The sequence below is a fragment of the Larus michahellis genome, chromosome 8 (assembly GCF_964199755.1).
Source record: "Larus michahellis chromosome 8, bLarMic1.1, whole genome shotgun sequence".
Classification (NCBI taxonomy): domain Eukaryota; kingdom Metazoa; phylum Chordata; class Aves; order Charadriiformes; family Laridae; genus Larus; species Larus michahellis.
This window is the reverse complement of record NC_133903.1, coordinates 3,621,749-3,639,069: the sequence shown is the minus strand read 5'-3', so window position 1 is coordinate 3,639,069 and position 17,321 is coordinate 3,621,749. Positions and strand designations below refer to the sequence as shown.

Genomic DNA, 17,321 nt, shown 5'->3' with positions numbered 1-17,321 from the left:
TGCACCTCTCTTTGCTGGTGAGGTTTCAGGTTCTAATCTCAGAACACAAAAATGCGGCTGGTCTAACATAGTCTCCAACGTTTTCAGATGCTTGTCTCCTAGTTATTTTATCCTACTTCTGTGCTCGTAACTGTGCTCTTCCCTTGGGCCTCTGCTTTGGATATCTTGCTTTTATAAATCATCTTGGTAACTTGTAAACCCCTTACAATCAACAGGTGATCAGCATCCCAGGAAACACAGAAAAAATGAGGTCTCGGTATTTGAAAAACAAAGATTTCACTTGCAAGTTAGCATTGAAAGTTAGCACTGGCATTGCATTCTGGCAGTCCTAATGGAATAGTCCCTTATATAAAGGCCAACTGTGGATGAAATTATGTGGCGGTGCATTAAGTCCATGCCATTTTTGTATCTGACATCTCAAAGGTTAAAGGCTGGGAGATTCCCAAACTTCTTTACGGAGTCATCTGAATTTCCTTTGTATTTCTCAGCACTGCTGCTGAATGCTTTACGACTCCTGAACGGAGGGTGGGATACAAACGCTGCTGTTCTTTTTATTCAGATCACCGCTTTCCCCTTGCAGATTCAGCTGCAGTTTGTGGTTACTTACAGTATCCATTTCCCCGTGTGTTTTGCTGTATTTGTGGGAATTTTGTTAGATGTGTATTATATGCTTCCTTGAAGTATAACATTTCCTTCCTGTGTGGTTTAATTCATCATCAGAAACTGGCTACGGCTGGCAGGTCTACCTTAAATTGTGCACTCTAAATTTAGCAGCTAGAGACAGAATGATCAGGAAGGGCTAAATTAATATTATGTCAAAAAGGCCTTGGGACAAGGAAAGGAAAAAAGCCAATTTGGAACAGAAGATCCCCTTTCAAGTCTTTTAGTGCAGAGCAGAATTTAGAGGAACTGCTTTTCATAAGGAAAAGTTTAAAAAGACCCTGTATTTTAGGGAACTGGACAATAGAATGCTTCACTATCATCTATGATCTGACCAACTGTCACTTTGAATAACTGGCTGAGGGTTGAAGTGACAAGTTGATAAATTCTAGCCTTGCAGAACGTTTCTTATTACTGAGTTTCTGGGGGTATTTTAAAGCAATCTACATACGATCTGTTGTGTATTTATTTTCATGAAATGAATACTGCCTGGGAGCCCTGCCCAAGTGTTTTCTGCTTGCTTTTTGCAATGAGGCTATCAATGGCAAAGGCAGTGATGCCAGATTAGTTATAATATTTCTGTGGGCTAACTTCTTATGTGCTGTGAACCTAGCCTGAAGGGACAGAGATGTTAAATTCAGTTACTTATCTTCATGGTGACTTACTTGGAACTAATGTTAAAATGACATTCACATAGTACAAAATATATAGAATAAAAACTTCTTAATTTTGTGGCTTTTGCCCCTTGAGAATGCTATGTTCAAGATAGTGTAGTGTATAAAAGAAGAGCTTTAGAGTACTATTTCAGGAAGCAAGAGTATATGTTTACATTTCACCTTTCCTCCCTTTCTCCTCCACCAGTCAGTCTTTAAGCAAATCGCACTATTTTCTCTGGCTTCACCAAACTTTATACTGCAGATAGGATGGTTTAAAAAGATAATAATAATAATAATGTAAAAAAAATAATCCAATAGCCATGCTGCATTGTGGAACTTGTGGGCTCATTTTAGGTCTTCTGTTTGTGTTTCTTGATTCCCCCAGTTCCCAGATGTGCAGTGACTCATCCCGCTGAACAATGGGAACAGCATCTCTTATTCCTTCACTTGGTCCCAGTTGGCAAAACTGTTACTCAGAGGATATGTATTGCAGAGGGAGAAGAGATTAGCAGTGAGAGAGTGAATCATCCAGGCGTTTGTGGTAACTCTTGTGTGGTGAGCAAGAAGTTAAGGAAGACTAATGGTCTATACTATGCTCTGGTGTGCTAAAAAGGAGTATCTGAATTACGTAAAATTCATAACTCGGAGGTCACTCTTTCTTCCCCCACCACTGTCCCGGCAAACACGGTATGGATGGAAGACAGCATTTTGACACTTTGTTTTATTATCAAGGAGGATTAAAAAAAAAAAAAACCAACCACAAACCCAAAACGCTAGCTAGTTTGTATCAACAGCAAAATAGATGATGGTCATCTCAGGGTTTGTTAATAGGACTTTCAAATGGGAAAGATACTAATAGACTATTAGGTAGATTATATAGACTAAATACCTCTCTTCGGGTATTTAAATAGCGTATAAATAACTCTGACTTTCACTTCTTCTTTGCTGCTTGTAAGCATGGTTCAAAATAGATTGCAATGTTCAAAAAAACTATGTAGTTTTTTTTCACTAGAACCATTAAACTAATGCAACTGAAGTCGTCAATCCGTGTAAAGATATTTTTAGTATCTGATGAATCAGCTGCAAATATTTGCTGCCACTTCTATAGAAAGCTGTACTAGTGAACCAGAAATAACTGGCTAAGAGCGCATTTGAAGTGCGAAGCCAGCTTTCAAATGTAGGGGAACAGCTAGATGACTTCGGAGAAACACCAAGAATTGGCACCGAACGAGCCAAACCAGCTTGCTTGTGGTCAGCGTCTTCAAGAGAAGAAAATAGTTCAACATGAGAGGGGCAGCTGATACTTTGTTATTTTGATAATAATTTGCCTTGAATGGGAAACCTACCTTGATGAACAACTCATAAACTCTGTGTGTGTGTGCATTTTTTATATATGTGCATATATTTATACACACATATGTATATTTGTTTGTATGTGTGTATAAAACCCAGAGCATGAAATAGCTTTGCACAAATAATAATTTATTGATGGCATTCAAAATTGCATTCAAGGGCAGCTTGATATAAAGCTAAACAAACTTAACTTCTAGATCTAATTAATTATGGTATTTATTTTCCCCGGATGCCAAGGAAAAAATTAAAAGCTAACTGAATGTTCAGTTAATACAATTGTTCTGATTAAAAAATACTAATACAAAACAGTCCTAACACCTGGAGTTTCCATATTTTTCTCATTTAAATACATTACAAGTTATTCATCGAGTCGGTTGGTGCTGTCTGCAGTTGTTCTGTGCTGCTCGATGAACTGAAATATCCCACGCGCTTCCCAGAAGCCACCAACTCTTCTGTGACTCAGACTAAGATGTGGAGCAGGGACTGAATCCCCACTTCCATAGTCCATAACACAGGATTTAATCAGGGAATCATCTTCAAAGTAGGGAGGTTTGAGTGTGTGGTGTGGGTTTGGGTGGTTGTTGGTTTGGTTTTTTGTAGGTGTGTTTTTCCTCCCTTCAGGTTTGTGTGCTTTAATGCTTTGAGCTTTTCTTAATTTCAGACCCTCTGGAGCTTCAGAGATTTGTTGTTTTGACTGTAAACAGCTATTTTGACTTAAGTACTGGATGTCTTTGAATTCTGTGCTGGAAGAGAATATTCAGACATTTTCAGGTCTGTCAGACCACGCATATGGTGTTCACACCTGTTCCACAACCTGACTTGGCTACCCAGCTATCCAAGCGTTTCGCAATTACTGCTTAAAGTTTCCCAAAATGAATTATTTGGCTTAATTGCAATGGTATGGAGAGCTGCATAAGAAACTAGAGAAACCTAGTTTCCTTAAATCACTGCAGAAATGAACACGTATTTTTTTTCGATAATGGGATTGTTTTCTTACCTTCTTAAAAATGTGCAAAATGTTAAACTGATTGATGCGTGGGGCAGGAAATCGGGGAGGCAGAAGCTGTAAATCAGGTAAATTTGCTTGTGTGTGTCCCAGCAGTTTATATGCATACAGCTGTTTCCTGCTCTCGGCGTGGGAGGGTGTATGGACGCGGCAAGAACTCTTAACGCAACTGGGTAGAAAATAGGAACAAATGGCACCGGAGCCGGCCTGTTTGCAGTCCCGTTGCGCATCTAAAGATACTGCGTAGGACAAAGCACAATGGAGAGAGAAGGGGTTTTCTGTAGCTTCGGTGACCTTTTCTTTTTGGGCTCTACCATCTCCTAAATATGACTAATGCTGTACAGGAAGACCTTTTCTCTTATTCATGCGGTCTGTGATATCTCCTCTGATACAACAGAGTGCCAAAAAATACAGGAAATTACTTTCACCTTATGAAAATTCATGATTGTAAGGAAGCTCTTAGAGCAATTGTTCTTTGGAAACCTTCCCCTGCCCCTCCAAAAAAGTAATTTTTTTTTTTCTGCTAGCAGTCCACTGTAAATCTTTGTGATACATGGTAGTTTTCCACAAATGTGTGTGTTCCCTCCCCTTTAAGAAAAGACACCTCCGTTTTGTCTATGGCTTATGCTGAAAGTATGTACTTGTCCAGAACACTGAATCCTCTGATCTCCAGTCTGATTCTTCACAATGAACTGTTGTGTTGCCGTCTATTTACAGTTGTACTGGAGGGGTATAATTCTATTCTGCTGTCTCAAGCCTATGATATGGAGGAGAATGCATGGTTTAAGAATTTATGTTGCTGTTGGAATCTGAGACGATATTTTGAGAATATTCTCGTTCGGAATTAGTGACTTGGTGAGGGCACTTACTGTCAGTTTGGTCATTACTGACACTGCCTTGATCTGTGATGTATGTAATGTGTTTTGCTGCCTAAATGTATTAAAAGGCAGCAAGATTTTCTGTTTTATCGTTCTTATGGCATGGCTGCAACTGCAAGACACATGTCCTAAACAATGAAGAGTGCTCTCTTGCTGAACACATCATCATCTTCTGAAGAAATGAAAGGGAAGTGTTTGAAGGAGAATGGGCTCTGCCAAAGATAGTTTCCCTCCAGAAGTAAAGTCTGCTTTTATATGGAAACAATTTTATTACTTCTAAGAAATATGTGCAGGGCTTCTTGTATCTACTAGTGTGAAGTCGCACTTGATTTGAGTCTGATACACAGACAAGCTTGTGTGGAATGTTTTGGGTTTGTTTTTTTTTTAAAAGAAAAAACCCTCTTACGCTTTTTTCTCACAAGAATAAATTTTCTTTGTAAACATTGCCTATATTCTTCAATATAACTGCTAAAGGATTTTGTACAAGATCAGCAAATCCATTATTAAAACTCTTGAGCCTAAAAGGGAAACTATCTGTAGAAGAGAAAGTCCTTCAGAACGTTCCTTTGTTGGTTTTTTTGACAAGTAAATCTGGCTTAAATTATCACCAATTGTGGGTGACTTAAATCTTTTGCTTTTCTAAAGATATGCCAACCAGTCTAGGATATGTTTTTGTTCACTGTCACGCATTTTAAACAAAATGCATTGGTTTCTAATAAACATGTTTCATTTTTACTCCCACCCAGTGTCAGTTAACTGCATTCATCGTACAAGGGTGGGGGGGAAAAGCTAATTCTTTAAGCTGAAGGACTGACTTTAATAACACTTCCTTTTTATTGTAAAGATTTACTAGGTAGATTTGAGCATTTATTCAGATCTTTGGTCAAGTTTGACTTTTCTAGAAGTAACTGTTAGAAAATTGCTTTCAGAAGAAATACTACCTTACCTACGCATCAGTAGTAAATTATGGCAGCTCCACTTCATTATCAGCAGTTTATATGAATTAAGCTACGTGGTACTTCTGTTGTTCCAGCTCCTTAAGCATATTGTGATGTTGCCCAAGCTTCCACACGTGATGTTGCTGTATTAGGCCTTGGTGCGTGTTGGAAAGTGAAAACACTCAGTTGGATTTGCTATCCTAGAAACAAGCTTAGTTCCTGTCTCTTTCCTTTTCCACAGGGTGAATCGGTGAAATATTTCCTGGATAATCTGGATCGGATCGGTCAGCTGGTAAGACATACCTTCTCTTTCTGAACTAAAAGAGCTCAAAGAGATAATGGAATCCTGGGTGTCCTATGATTTAATGCTTTTTGGGTTGTTTTTGGTTTGGTGTGTTGTTGTGGTTTTTTTTTTTTTTTAAATTACAGTGCATTGACTAAGTTCAAAGATTTTTAGAAACAGTAAACTCCAGCCTTTTGAGACTCAGGCTTAGTATTTGCTTAATCTTTTTTGACAGACAATAAATACTGCTTATGGAAGTTGTATTTACGCATGTATTTTCTCTTAGCAGTCCTTCTGTGCAGTCTCTGGATCTCACTCACTTTTCACAATGATCTGATGGCTCAGGCTACTTAAGGTAGCAGAATGAAACCTTAACAAAGAGAAAAAAAAAAAAGTACTTGTAGGATTCAAAATCAGTAATGAAAACATCTGTTAGGGGACCTGGAGGACGAAGCAGGGTGTTGATATTCCTAAACAGTAACAGTGATAACCTTCTGAAGAACAAATCTCCCGACAGTGGTGGGCTGGGCCACAACCTGCAGTAGAACGTGTTGCTGCACTTGCTGGTCATGGACTGTGAACCTGAAAGAAGTATTTCCACTAAAACTTGCGAGATGCCCTTTGTGAGAGTAATGAACTGTGGAAAAACTAGATTTTTTTATTTTTTTTTTTTTTAAAATCCTTTCAGTGATGACTTGGTGATCTGCTTCACTGAACACCCACCTAAATGGCAGTAACACTGGGGCTGAGAATTTCATAATGATAAAATAGACTTCAGCTTGAAAATGAGAGGCTTGAAGGATAAAAATGTGAATGAGTGCATTAGTCCTGTATTTTTATTCTAATGTGTCTCAGGATCTTCTGTAGCTGTTTGCCAATGTGTTAAGTGGTCGACAGTCCGTTATTTTGAAGTTGAGTATTCATTCTTCACTTGATGATTAAAAAAAAAACCATGGCTCTTGTTGATTTTTCCCATTGCCTCAATATTCTGACATTAGCCAACACCTTTGAAGGACTTTTTTTTTTTTTTGACGCTTTTCTCCTTTCTTTTACAGAATTATTTCCCCAGCAAACAAGATATTTTGCTGGCTAGAAAAGCCACCAAGGGGATAGTAGAGCATGATTTCATCATTAAAAAAATACCTTTCAAGATGGTGGATGTAGGTGGACAGAGATCGCAGCGTCAGAAGTGGTTCCAGTGCTTTGATGGAATAACTTCAATTTTGTTTATGGTCTCCTCCAGTGAATATGATCAGGTTCTCATGGAAGACAGGCGCACAAATAGACTTGTGGAGTCCATGAATATCTTTGAGACAATAGTCAATAACAAGCTTTTCTTTAATGTTTCTATTATCCTATTCCTCAACAAGATGGATCTCCTTGTAGAGAAGGTAAAGACTGTCAGCATTAAGAAGTATTTCTCGGACTTCAAAGGCGACCCTCACAGGCTAGAAGATGTTCAACGTTATCTGGTGCAGTGCTTTGACAGAAAGAGGAGAAACCGTAGTAAGCCACTCTTCCATCACTTCACCACTGCCATAGACACTGAAAACATCCGCTTTGTGTTTCATGCCGTGAAGGACACAATCCTTCAAGAGAATCTGAAGGACATTATGTTGCAGTGAAGGAGAGCAGCCCATGTTCTGTTAAAATTTGCCGGAGGGTTAGATCAAAGTTTTTATCCTTTCTTTATGGCCCCTGCATGTGGTGTAGGACCCATGCTAATTACTTGGCTCAGGAATGCTGTAAACTAGCCAGTCCAAACAGAGGAGCTATAGGCTGAAGGAGTCAAATGTTGATCTTAGCTACTGAATCATTTGGACTAGAAACACTACTGAAACCTGGCCGTTGTAGGTTCTGTACCTAGTTGGGAATGCTGAATAACACAATCACCTTCTGCCTTCTTAGAAAAAAGAAATCTCTGACAAACCATGTATGGAAGATGCATTGTTTTAAATGAATATGCTCATTTTTCGAAGACACAAGTCGTACAAACTGCCTTTTTTTGTAGTTTGGAGGTGCTGAATCAATCAAACTAATCTAAACGTAATGAGATTGGCAGCTGTATTGGAGAAAGTTAATGGAAGTTCTGTTCTTAAGCCTTAGGAATATAACCAGATCTTGTGTGCGCATCCAGCTTTGCCAAGGCTCTGGAATCCACTTACCAAGGTGGATGCACAGGTCTTGTCTGAAGGTTTTGCATGAGTCTCCTGAGGCAAAAGTCTAAATCTGCAGAAGGAAACCTGTGTTGGAGTAAATTGGATTGGAAGTTAAGGCCTTGCTGATACGGAGAAGGGTTTATTTTGCACTAGATGTGAAGGGTATTACATCACGGGGAAACCGATTTCCTTGGTGAAGCAGCCTGTGCTAGAGCACCCGACCATGTGTCCGCACAGTGGGTGCTCGAGTGAGACGTACTGCGTGGAAATCCGGCTCTGTTCTCACACCTGCAGCTGGCAATATTTGTGAAGGTTCAGTGTCTCGCGTGATGGGGCTTTATCTATATTCAAAAGTTTGAAAGCTGATTAAACTTTTAAGCAAAGGTTTTGGTAGTACAGCAGCTGCTTGATTAGTTCCCAACAGCTGACCTTATAGGAGGGCTGAACACCCTAGAGATCCCAGTTTTACAGCTGCACTGATGTACTTAGGCAGCAAGACCTTGCTGTAAAATTAGCCTTTAATCTGTGTCTTAATGGGATCTTTAGCCTATAGTTAATGCACATGTAATTCTGAGTACAGTCGAGTTTGGAGTTGCCCGTTTTGGGCAATGGTTTGTGTGTAAAATTGCAAGAGGCTATGAACAATGTTGATATGAACTGTTAATTTCCCAGCTCTCTGTCTAACAATCTGTCGGGTGCCTTTTTTGTGTACAGACGTATCAGATCTTTTCTACTACAGTGGGGTACATGGACTAACTGAAGATCTGCCTTTTAGATCAACATTGTAGTGCTATCCTTTAGGTAATTTTCAAACATAGTTTACTGTGCAGTTTTTGTCCTAGTTTTTATCTAAGAATAAAACCTGAAGGGCTGTTTGTACCCGTAAAAAGTCAGCAGATTCCCTGGAGTTCTTATCCCCTTTGAGCCTGTAATGGCATGTCAAAACAAGCAACGCTTTACTTCAGCTGGTAATCCTATGGGAAATGTGGTCAAAAAAGTCCTGTTCCGTTGTCCTTTCATGTTAATTTGGATAAAATCTGGAATCTTTCTTCCCCTCTGAAGCTTGCAGATGTTCATATCAGTATTTTTGTGTCGTTTCCTAATGTAGCAGTCTCTTGGCTTTCTTCGTGCGGGCTTCAGCGCGGAAAAGATGCAGCTATTTCAGCGCCGTGTAACGCGCACAGTATCGAGGGAAGGAGTAACTGAAGAGTTGCAGATGGGAAAATCTAACTTAAATTTGAGCAAACTTCAACAGGAATTAACTTCCTTGTAGCAAGTCTTATTTTTGCCAGGACCAACTCTGTCTTTTACATATTTATTAGTTTTTAACCTGGAAGGGGTAAAATATGTTACATGACTGTAATATTCAGATGGGGGGAAACTCTTAAGATTATTACATTTGAAAAGGTAAATGTTTCAACACAGAGTGATGCAAACAAGTTTACTCATCATATAAGGTTTGTTTCTCAAAGCTAGCTCATTTGGCTGAAGACTACAACTTTTTGCAAAGCTTTCAGATATTCTTGGAGCTTTTGTTAGTGGTTTCCACTTCACTCAAGACTCTGGGAAAGAGGAGGCAGTTGTGGGCTCACCTGACTTCTTGGTTGACTTGACTTTATTTCCTAGTTTGCTGTGAGCTTTGTTCTTTCACTGAATTTTCTAGATGGGTTAATATTATGCTTGTTTTCTCAAATGAGTTAAACATTCCCTTTCAACTGTATTTTTTTCTCAAGAATTACCTCAGTTTTATGTCTCAATCTACTGTAGTTTTAGCTGGGAGGCATAGTGCGGAATTTCCTGTTCTGTTTTTCTCTTCGTGCTCATCCATGGTTCTGTATCCTTGGTCACCTTATGGATTTAAAACTCTGAACACAGCTAATAATGCAACATATATTTTAAGTAACTTGATCTGTACGTGGGAAAGAAACAGCACGAGATATCTCATATTGAGCTCTCAAGCTTGCTAGTAATTTTGTTTGTATGATATGGCAGTTTTGCACACTAAATCAGAGTTTTAGGGAACCAGTTTGATCACCTCAGACCCATTATCGCCTTTCTTCTGTTGATAAAATGGGCCTAAGTGTGATGCTCTAGACTGGGGAGAAAAATCAGTAGTTTGGCTCTATGTTCTCTTGAACTTTGATAGTGATGGGTCACGCCAGGAACCCAAGATCAGGAAAGTCTACTTGCAAAAGTCAAGCACTTCTCAAGTTTGCAAAGAATCTGGCCCATGAGGGAAAAGGACTCTTTGGGGTTTTTTTAAAGTGGCAGGTATATTTATTTTTCTGCAAAATACACTCCACTTCTAGCCACAACTGAGGTTTGGGGGTTTTTTTTCAAGATGGGTTGTAGCATAATAAACCCAGAAAATCACGTTATGGTAAATCAGTTAATTAGTAAAGCAGAGCTTAGGTAGCTTAGGTCCTACAAACATCTTGGGACAGCCTTGGTCGGTTGCTGAGTCCTTTTACAAGAAACAAATAAAAAACTTTATTTTAAGTGACATCCTGGAGAACTTTGCAGGTAAACACAGCTGGAGAGAACATCTCTTTTTGTTAACTTTATAGGCTTATTGTTCATTTGGCTGGTCAGGAAATGGGTCAGAGGCAGGATGATAATCAGATGGAGACCTTGAAAAACTACTTTTTTTTTTTTTAATTTAAAAAAAAAAAAAGGCAGCCTTTTGCTGTCCCTCCTCTGACGCCCACAGGTCACTGGCCAGTGAGGGGTGTTGCAGATGGGTTGTCTCTCGTAAGGACAAAGAGAGGAAGTGCTTGCAGCATGTGCTTGCAGGAGAGACTTACGTCATCTTGCAGTTTAAGTAGAAAAACTAACTAAATGGGAGTCATTTATCAAACACTGCTTTGTATTTGTTGCCCTCCAGACAGGCTTTAAGCTATGAGAGCATGTCAGTCAGTGCCTTGCCTTCTGATTGCAGTGCTGTCATTCTCTGAACACTTCTTAGGTGGTATTATGAGGTGACGTGGTGAATTAAAAAGGAAGAATAGTTTTCTGTAAGTGACGTATTTAATAGGCGGTTGCCACTTTGAAGCAATTAAGTAGTTCTTAATGTTAAAAAATGAATTAATATTGATTATGGAATGGAAACTACTGGCTGCTCAACTTTACACTACAACTCAAAGATCCTTCCAGTTTTCTACAAAGAATTGATCTTATTTAATATGAAATTACAGATTATTTGTCTTGATAATATATTCAGTTTATTAAAATACTGCTGTGTAAAACATAGAACTAGGCATGTTACAAGCATGAAGAAGCTCTTGAAGATGACAGTTTACAGGCTTTCTGAGCCAACTAAAGCCTGAACCTCAGCCAAGCAGAGTGGAGAAACTAATGGCAAAAAAACCTGTAGTGAAATGGAGTAGGAAGAGCTCATCTATATGTGGCACTGCAGAGAAAAATGTAATTCCACTAGGATAGCTAAAGCAGTTTTTGGTATGAAAAACGGTGCATTTGAAAAATGTGTCCCATTCTGTTGTGTGTTGTGTCCCCATTCTCCCCCTGGGTATTCACCAGTCCTGGTTACTGTAATCTGCAAAGAATTGTAGCATTAATGAAACTAACAGAATAGACATGGAACCACTGAAGAAACTTAGCAGCTTTCTTTAGCGACAGACAACTCCCTTCCACAGAATATCATGTTAGAAAACAAGCCCTTTGCTGCCTTTAGACAAATGTCTGTGGATATTAACTTCATGTTTTGGAGTTTCTTCAACATATGTACCTCTCTAGCTCTCCTGGAGAGAGGAGGGGGGGGGAAAAAAAAAAACCAAACCAAAACCCAACATTCTGCTGCATGGAACTACAGGATTTCTGTAGAAGACCCCTCTGACTTTCAGGTCGTGAGTTTTGACACCTGCCTTAGCTTTGCTTGTGTCATCAAATTTTCTGGAGTACTTGTCGGGTTGATACAGTTTGATGTATGCCAGCTTGAGACACAATCACGGTATGCAATAACACCTTCGTACAGTGCAGCTTGGCAGGTAAGCCAAGCACTCGTCCCTCATGATGGAAAACTGTATTGATTCCTGCAAGTTTAGTAGCAGCCTCTTTTCGATACCATTTTTCTAGTATAAAATCCCATGGTGTAGTCAGGGTTTTTAATCTAGCACTGCCAACTCTTTACCTCATACGCTCTATTAATTCTGTAACACGGGAAGTGGTGGGTTGGGTGTTTCAGTAGCAACCATAACACATCGGTGCCTAGGTTTGTAAATGGGTTTTTAACAGATTTCTAGGGAGCATCCGTTTGGGACAGGAAGACTGGCATGGCCTGGGCCAGGCCCGGGCTGCCTCCACGCACTTCTAGATGAGGACTGTCTAGCCTAGTGAGGAAGTAATTGGCAAGACAATAAAAGACCTAGTGCTTTTTAATATTGCCTGTTTTGTAATTAGCTGGGGTGATCTCTGCTTTGTGCTGTGAAGTGGGCATTTCTTTGTTTTAACACTAACCTTCTTTTACATAGATGGAAATGAGTGAAGCCAGGCTATTTGGAGCTGAAACTGCCGCTCTGCTAACAAGGTGATGCTCTCTCTTTGCTCATCTCAGTGGCTGGACAGTTTAGCTTGATTCTTAACGTTCTTATCTTTCTAATGGCATTTGGAAAGCGGTGTTGAAGTTTGTCTATGTGTCGATATGCTTGTTTTCTTATTGGGTGGGAAGTATGGAGGTACTAGATTGTCAGCGCTTGTGGTTCTGTGCCTGGCTTGACGAACTGTATCACAACCGAGCTCTTGGCGTATGTCCGAAGGTCGTATCTTCTCTCCGATGTGAAAATATTCAGTCGGAGAGAAAAAAAGAGCAGCACTGTGACTTCCAAGGTGGGCGTTCTGGTAAAAAAGCCAAAGTATGTTGGAAGGGAGCAAGAGAGGGGAGCTATTTTCTAAACAGATCCCAAAAACTGATGGTGCTTGAAGACTGGCTGTATTGAAGTGAAATGCCGTCTGCACTGACCCCGGCAGCTTTGAGCGACTCCAGAGAGCGGCGGGCTGGCGAGGCTGGCCCGGCTGTAGCTGCACACCCTTCCAGTGTAAATCTCTCTTCATCTGTTCATAACTGAGGGCTAAAACTCAATTCCTACTAAAACACGGTATGCAGATCTCTGGCCAGACAGCGCCTCTTACTCCTTTCTAACAGCTACTTACGCTTTCTTCAAGATACCAGAGCGTGAGAGGTATTTCAGGGGAACGGCTAGGTAAGAGGCTGTTTCCATTATTTGAATAAAAACTACAACTGATGGAGAGCAACACTTTTGGATGAGTAGGACTGGAGAAAGAGCATCTTACGAGGGAGGTAACAGCTTTTGAATAGCGCTGCTTCTCTGCTAGTGCTTCCCGACAATCTCTTGTGCTGAGCTTGTGTGCAGGTGGCTGGGCACAAAAGCTGGGAGAAGATGGCAGGGAGAAGGGGGATGTGGAGGAGAAATGGCCTTTGGGTAGTTCACAAGACTTGGAAAGCGTGCTTGGTGGGCTTAGGTTTGAAAACGTGTTCAAACTCCTGTTCGCGTTGAAGCCATTAACTGTCTTGAGGATAATGAGCGCTTTTCCAGTGAACAGGTTTCGTTATCTGGAATGCGTAATGAGCTTGAATTGATGATACATGTTAAACAGTATTTCTGGAGACTCCACTTAACAAAATGGCTAGTATTTATTGCTCTTGTGATGAGTTGTCTTGTTTATGGAATCAATATGTATGAAAGCAAACTGACAAAACACAAAGTTATCTTGTGCCACAATCATGTAGCTAGGAAGCCAATTAATGTTATCTTTTATTCTGCAATTTACTTGCTCTCTGGTGCCTATGCATTGTAACACACATACTATGCAATATCATTCTCTTTTTTAAACCAGTTCACTGCATTGGGCAAGAAAGGCCTGAGTTTAGCCTTAATTTTCTAACAATTCACAGGAAAGTACTTTAAAAAAACAGTGACGAACTAAAAGAAGGTGAAAAATGCATAAAATAAAAGCACAGTTCCAGACTGCTCACATAAGTGTCTTTCTAGCACCAAAACAGCATCCACGATAGAAGCAGCTACTTGCTGTAATAGTTTCAATTTATGAAAACTGTGTACTAGATAAAATTATATTGTGATGTGTAAAAAGTGTATTTTATAGCTTTGGTGACTTAGTTTACTGTTTTGTATATATGAATTTTATAAATCTATTAAAACTTGACTTGTTATACTGTTCTTTATGGGTTTTATCTTTCAACAAAGCCTAGAGTGACGTTTTTTGCTTTTATTCAAAAATTTTCTGCGAGAGAGCCGCTTTTTGACTAAATTAAAGCATGAACTGCGTGAAACTACGGTTGTCATGCAATAAAGTCTTGTTCTGTAATCTTTACGTTATCTCCCACCTCTCCAGTTCTGGTCTGAATCATTCTTCCCGAGCGTGTCCAGGAATCGAAGGCTGGTGAAACATTAACCTGTGTAAAGCTTCCAACTCCTCCGGCCGTAGCTGACTTAGGCGTTCGAACTGATGGGAAGTGGAAGGGGAGACACAGCTAGAGTTTGAGCCTGTATATTTTCAGCTCAGCAAGAGAAGACAATTAAGCCTGTTGAGTTGGCAACACCTGTTAGGGATTCCTCTTCTGCTGTGTGGCATCTGGTAACAGCCATAGGAACCATACTTGCTCCTTGTCCAGGTCCAGTCCCCGCCGTTGGACTGGCTCGTGTGCCGTGGGATGTTGTGTGGCAGTGCGGAACCGGTGACCTTTGGAGAGCCATGGGTATCCCTCTCTCCCAGCACTGCCGTCCTGGCATCAACTAATTCTGCCAGAATTTGAGCTCCAGTTCTTAGGAATGCCATTGGCCTTTCCTCGCTTGTACTTCGAAAGGTCACATCTGGCAGATTTTTGTGGAAAGTCTTAATTGTTTCTTGTGTGAACTGTTAATGCTTAATCAGTTCCATTGGCAGGTACACAATTTGAGACGCTTCGTGGAGCGTTGTTTGTTCTTTTAACTAGTCATGGGAAATGTTAGGTCCTCAGCTACATCAGGCTTTTGGGAATGGTTAACTCTTTTTTCCCTGGAGGTGCTGAGGCCTTGAGATAACAAGGTGCATTGTCGGTGTTCAGCATCTCTGAAAATGAGGGCGGATGAATTGCAAAGTCAGTGTGTGCTAATAGGAGGTTTCCAGGTATCATCAAGTACTTTCTGATCTGAAAAGCTCTCAGCACCAGCTCCAGGTGATCTCTTCGGTCAGCTCTGTGAAAGCAAATTAGCCCTTTTTTCTGAGCCAAAATATTCCTGTGAATTACAGCCCTGCAAGATGCGACATAGAACGAGTTTAACAGGTTTCTCAGTGGAGCAAGAGCGAGCTCTTCCTGGCAGTATCCGCCGGAACAGCCTGGCGTTGCAGCAGGGGCCGTGCCAGGCTGGTGAGACACTTGACCAACAGACAGGGAAGGAAAGGGGGCTGTTTGAAGTTGTCGCTTTTGTCTGCTCCTAAGCTGGTTGGGGTTTGGTTTGTGTTGAGGGAGTTTCTCTGATGTCTGAACTGCTGGATCTCCAAAGCTGTAACCGAAATAAAAGCGTTGTCACTGGGGTGCCGACCCGAGCTCGGTCCTTCCCGAGTCAGCGATGGTGAGCAGGTGCTTAAACTGCACCGATTTCAGGGGGATTTAAACTTTTATTTGGAACGCACGGTGGGAGTCTTGAATCGGGGTGTCTTAGCGACACTATTAATATTTCTGCGTCTCAATCTGTCCCACTTCACCTGGCGAAGGTGTCCCTTCCGTAATTCAGCCGCAGGAGCAGAGGCTGGAGCGATCGGTTCCGCAGGTGAGCGTGGCTGGTGCTGGTCCCCCAGCGAGAGCCTAAACTCCATATGTAAACTTTGAGTTCTCTTCCCCGGATCAGCAAGACTACCTGTTCCTAGAGTATCTCTTACGCAGTTTCGATAATCCAGCGCTCTGAAGATAAAAGGGAAGACGCGGCTATTTCCCCAGGGAGAAGCTTCTCTAAAATGCAAAGCAGGTAGGGCTCCGTGGCTTTGTGTTTTTGCTCAAGCGTACAAGGCGTGAGGTTCGGGGGGGGTATAGTAATGTTTTAAGTATTCGTTACAGCTCTTTGAGAAGAGAAATGAAATCCCTGTGGTTTCCAGCTCCAGTCTGGTATCTCGTTATCCTGTACAGACCCGGGAGGAAGTTTATTCAGTTACTAATAAAAATTACCGTATTTCTGGCCACTCTCCCCAAGACTGACCAGCTGCTTGGGAAGATGCGCGGTGTTAAGGGAGGAAGAGTTACTAGGAAGAGTGTGTAGGAATTTTTACAATTTTACAAGCCTCAATTTTGCACAGCAGAAACAGACTTTAAAAGCACTGTGTTTTGGGGAGGGGGAGGTCACATCCACTGTTAAATCAGAAGGTGCTGGATACTGCTAATGACATGTCTATGGAAGACGCTGGTTTCCCCCCTCCCACCTTTGCAAGCTCTTGTAGGCAATTTCCCCCCTAAATAGCAAAGAGTCTGGGGGGTTTTTTTGTTGTTTTTATTATTATTATTATTATTTTTCTTGAACAGTTGTGTTGTACCCTCGCTCCCTTCAACTACAGCAGCTTCTTGTTTTAAGAGTAGGAGTGGAATGTTCTGCCTGTTTATTCTTGGGAGAAGATATTTGCCTTTATGAGCTCGTAAAGCTATTAAAAGACTGTGTTTTCTGCTCTGTTCAGGATTATAGACTTCAGAAGTTGCTTCAGAAAAGTATCCTTGAGCTTGGGGCAGAAAGGGTATGAGTGGAGTTACGCTGGGGCTGGGGAGGATGCTCTAGGTAGCCACGGGACGGCGTGGTCTGGGAGATGTTCTGAGCCAGAGGAGTCTAAGGTGAATCTGTGTTGTCGCAATGCCTTAGGGATCGTTATGTGAAAGATAACAGCGTCTTCGGGAAGGAGTTACGTGGTTCTGCTGGGGGATGTCCTGAAGGCAGCAGCCGGGTCACATGCAGAGCTCACTTCTGCCTGTCACAACAAGGCACCCACGGGTCCCGAGGCAGAGGAAGGACGCTGCTGCCCTCCCAGAGCCCGAGCCGTGCCCAGGGGCGCTCTGTGCCTGCCTGCCTGCCAGCACTGCGGCCCCTTGGGGCTTGGCTTCTTTCCCGTCTGGGTGGCCACCTCCTTCCGCTGCCTGCCTTCCTGCGGCGGGCTCACCCAGCTGCCTCCGAAGTGCCGCCCGGGGAATACGCAGGTTCTCCTGCCCACTACGCGGTGAAACTCCGTTCCCGCAGAGTTTCTAACCAGCTCTCTGATCTTGCTGGCTGAGCTGCACGTAACTTCTGGGTGTGCAATCTTAGATGTAGAGTACCCCGCTGCTTCTTGCAGATGGACGATCCGCAGCTTGACCTTCTAAAATGACTGCGAAGTATCT

General features: G+C 41.5%; 1 protein-coding gene across 1 annotated transcript in view; it reads left to right on the top strand.

Moving 5' to 3' along the window:
• GNA12 (G protein subunit alpha 12) overlaps window positions 1-8,825 on the top strand; it is a 39,307-nt gene extending 30,482 nt beyond the window's left edge. Inside the window, exons 3-4 of the mRNA XM_074597265.1 lie at window positions 5,733-5,783; window positions 6,830-8,825. Of these exons, the coding sequence (XP_074453366.1) occupies window positions 5,733-5,783; window positions 6,830-7,399 (621 nt within the window). The 3' untranslated portion in view covers window positions 7,400-8,825. The remainder of the gene's footprint in view (window positions 1-5,732; window positions 5,784-6,829) is intronic.
• The last annotated feature ends 8,496 nt before the right edge of the window (window positions 8,826-17,321 follow it).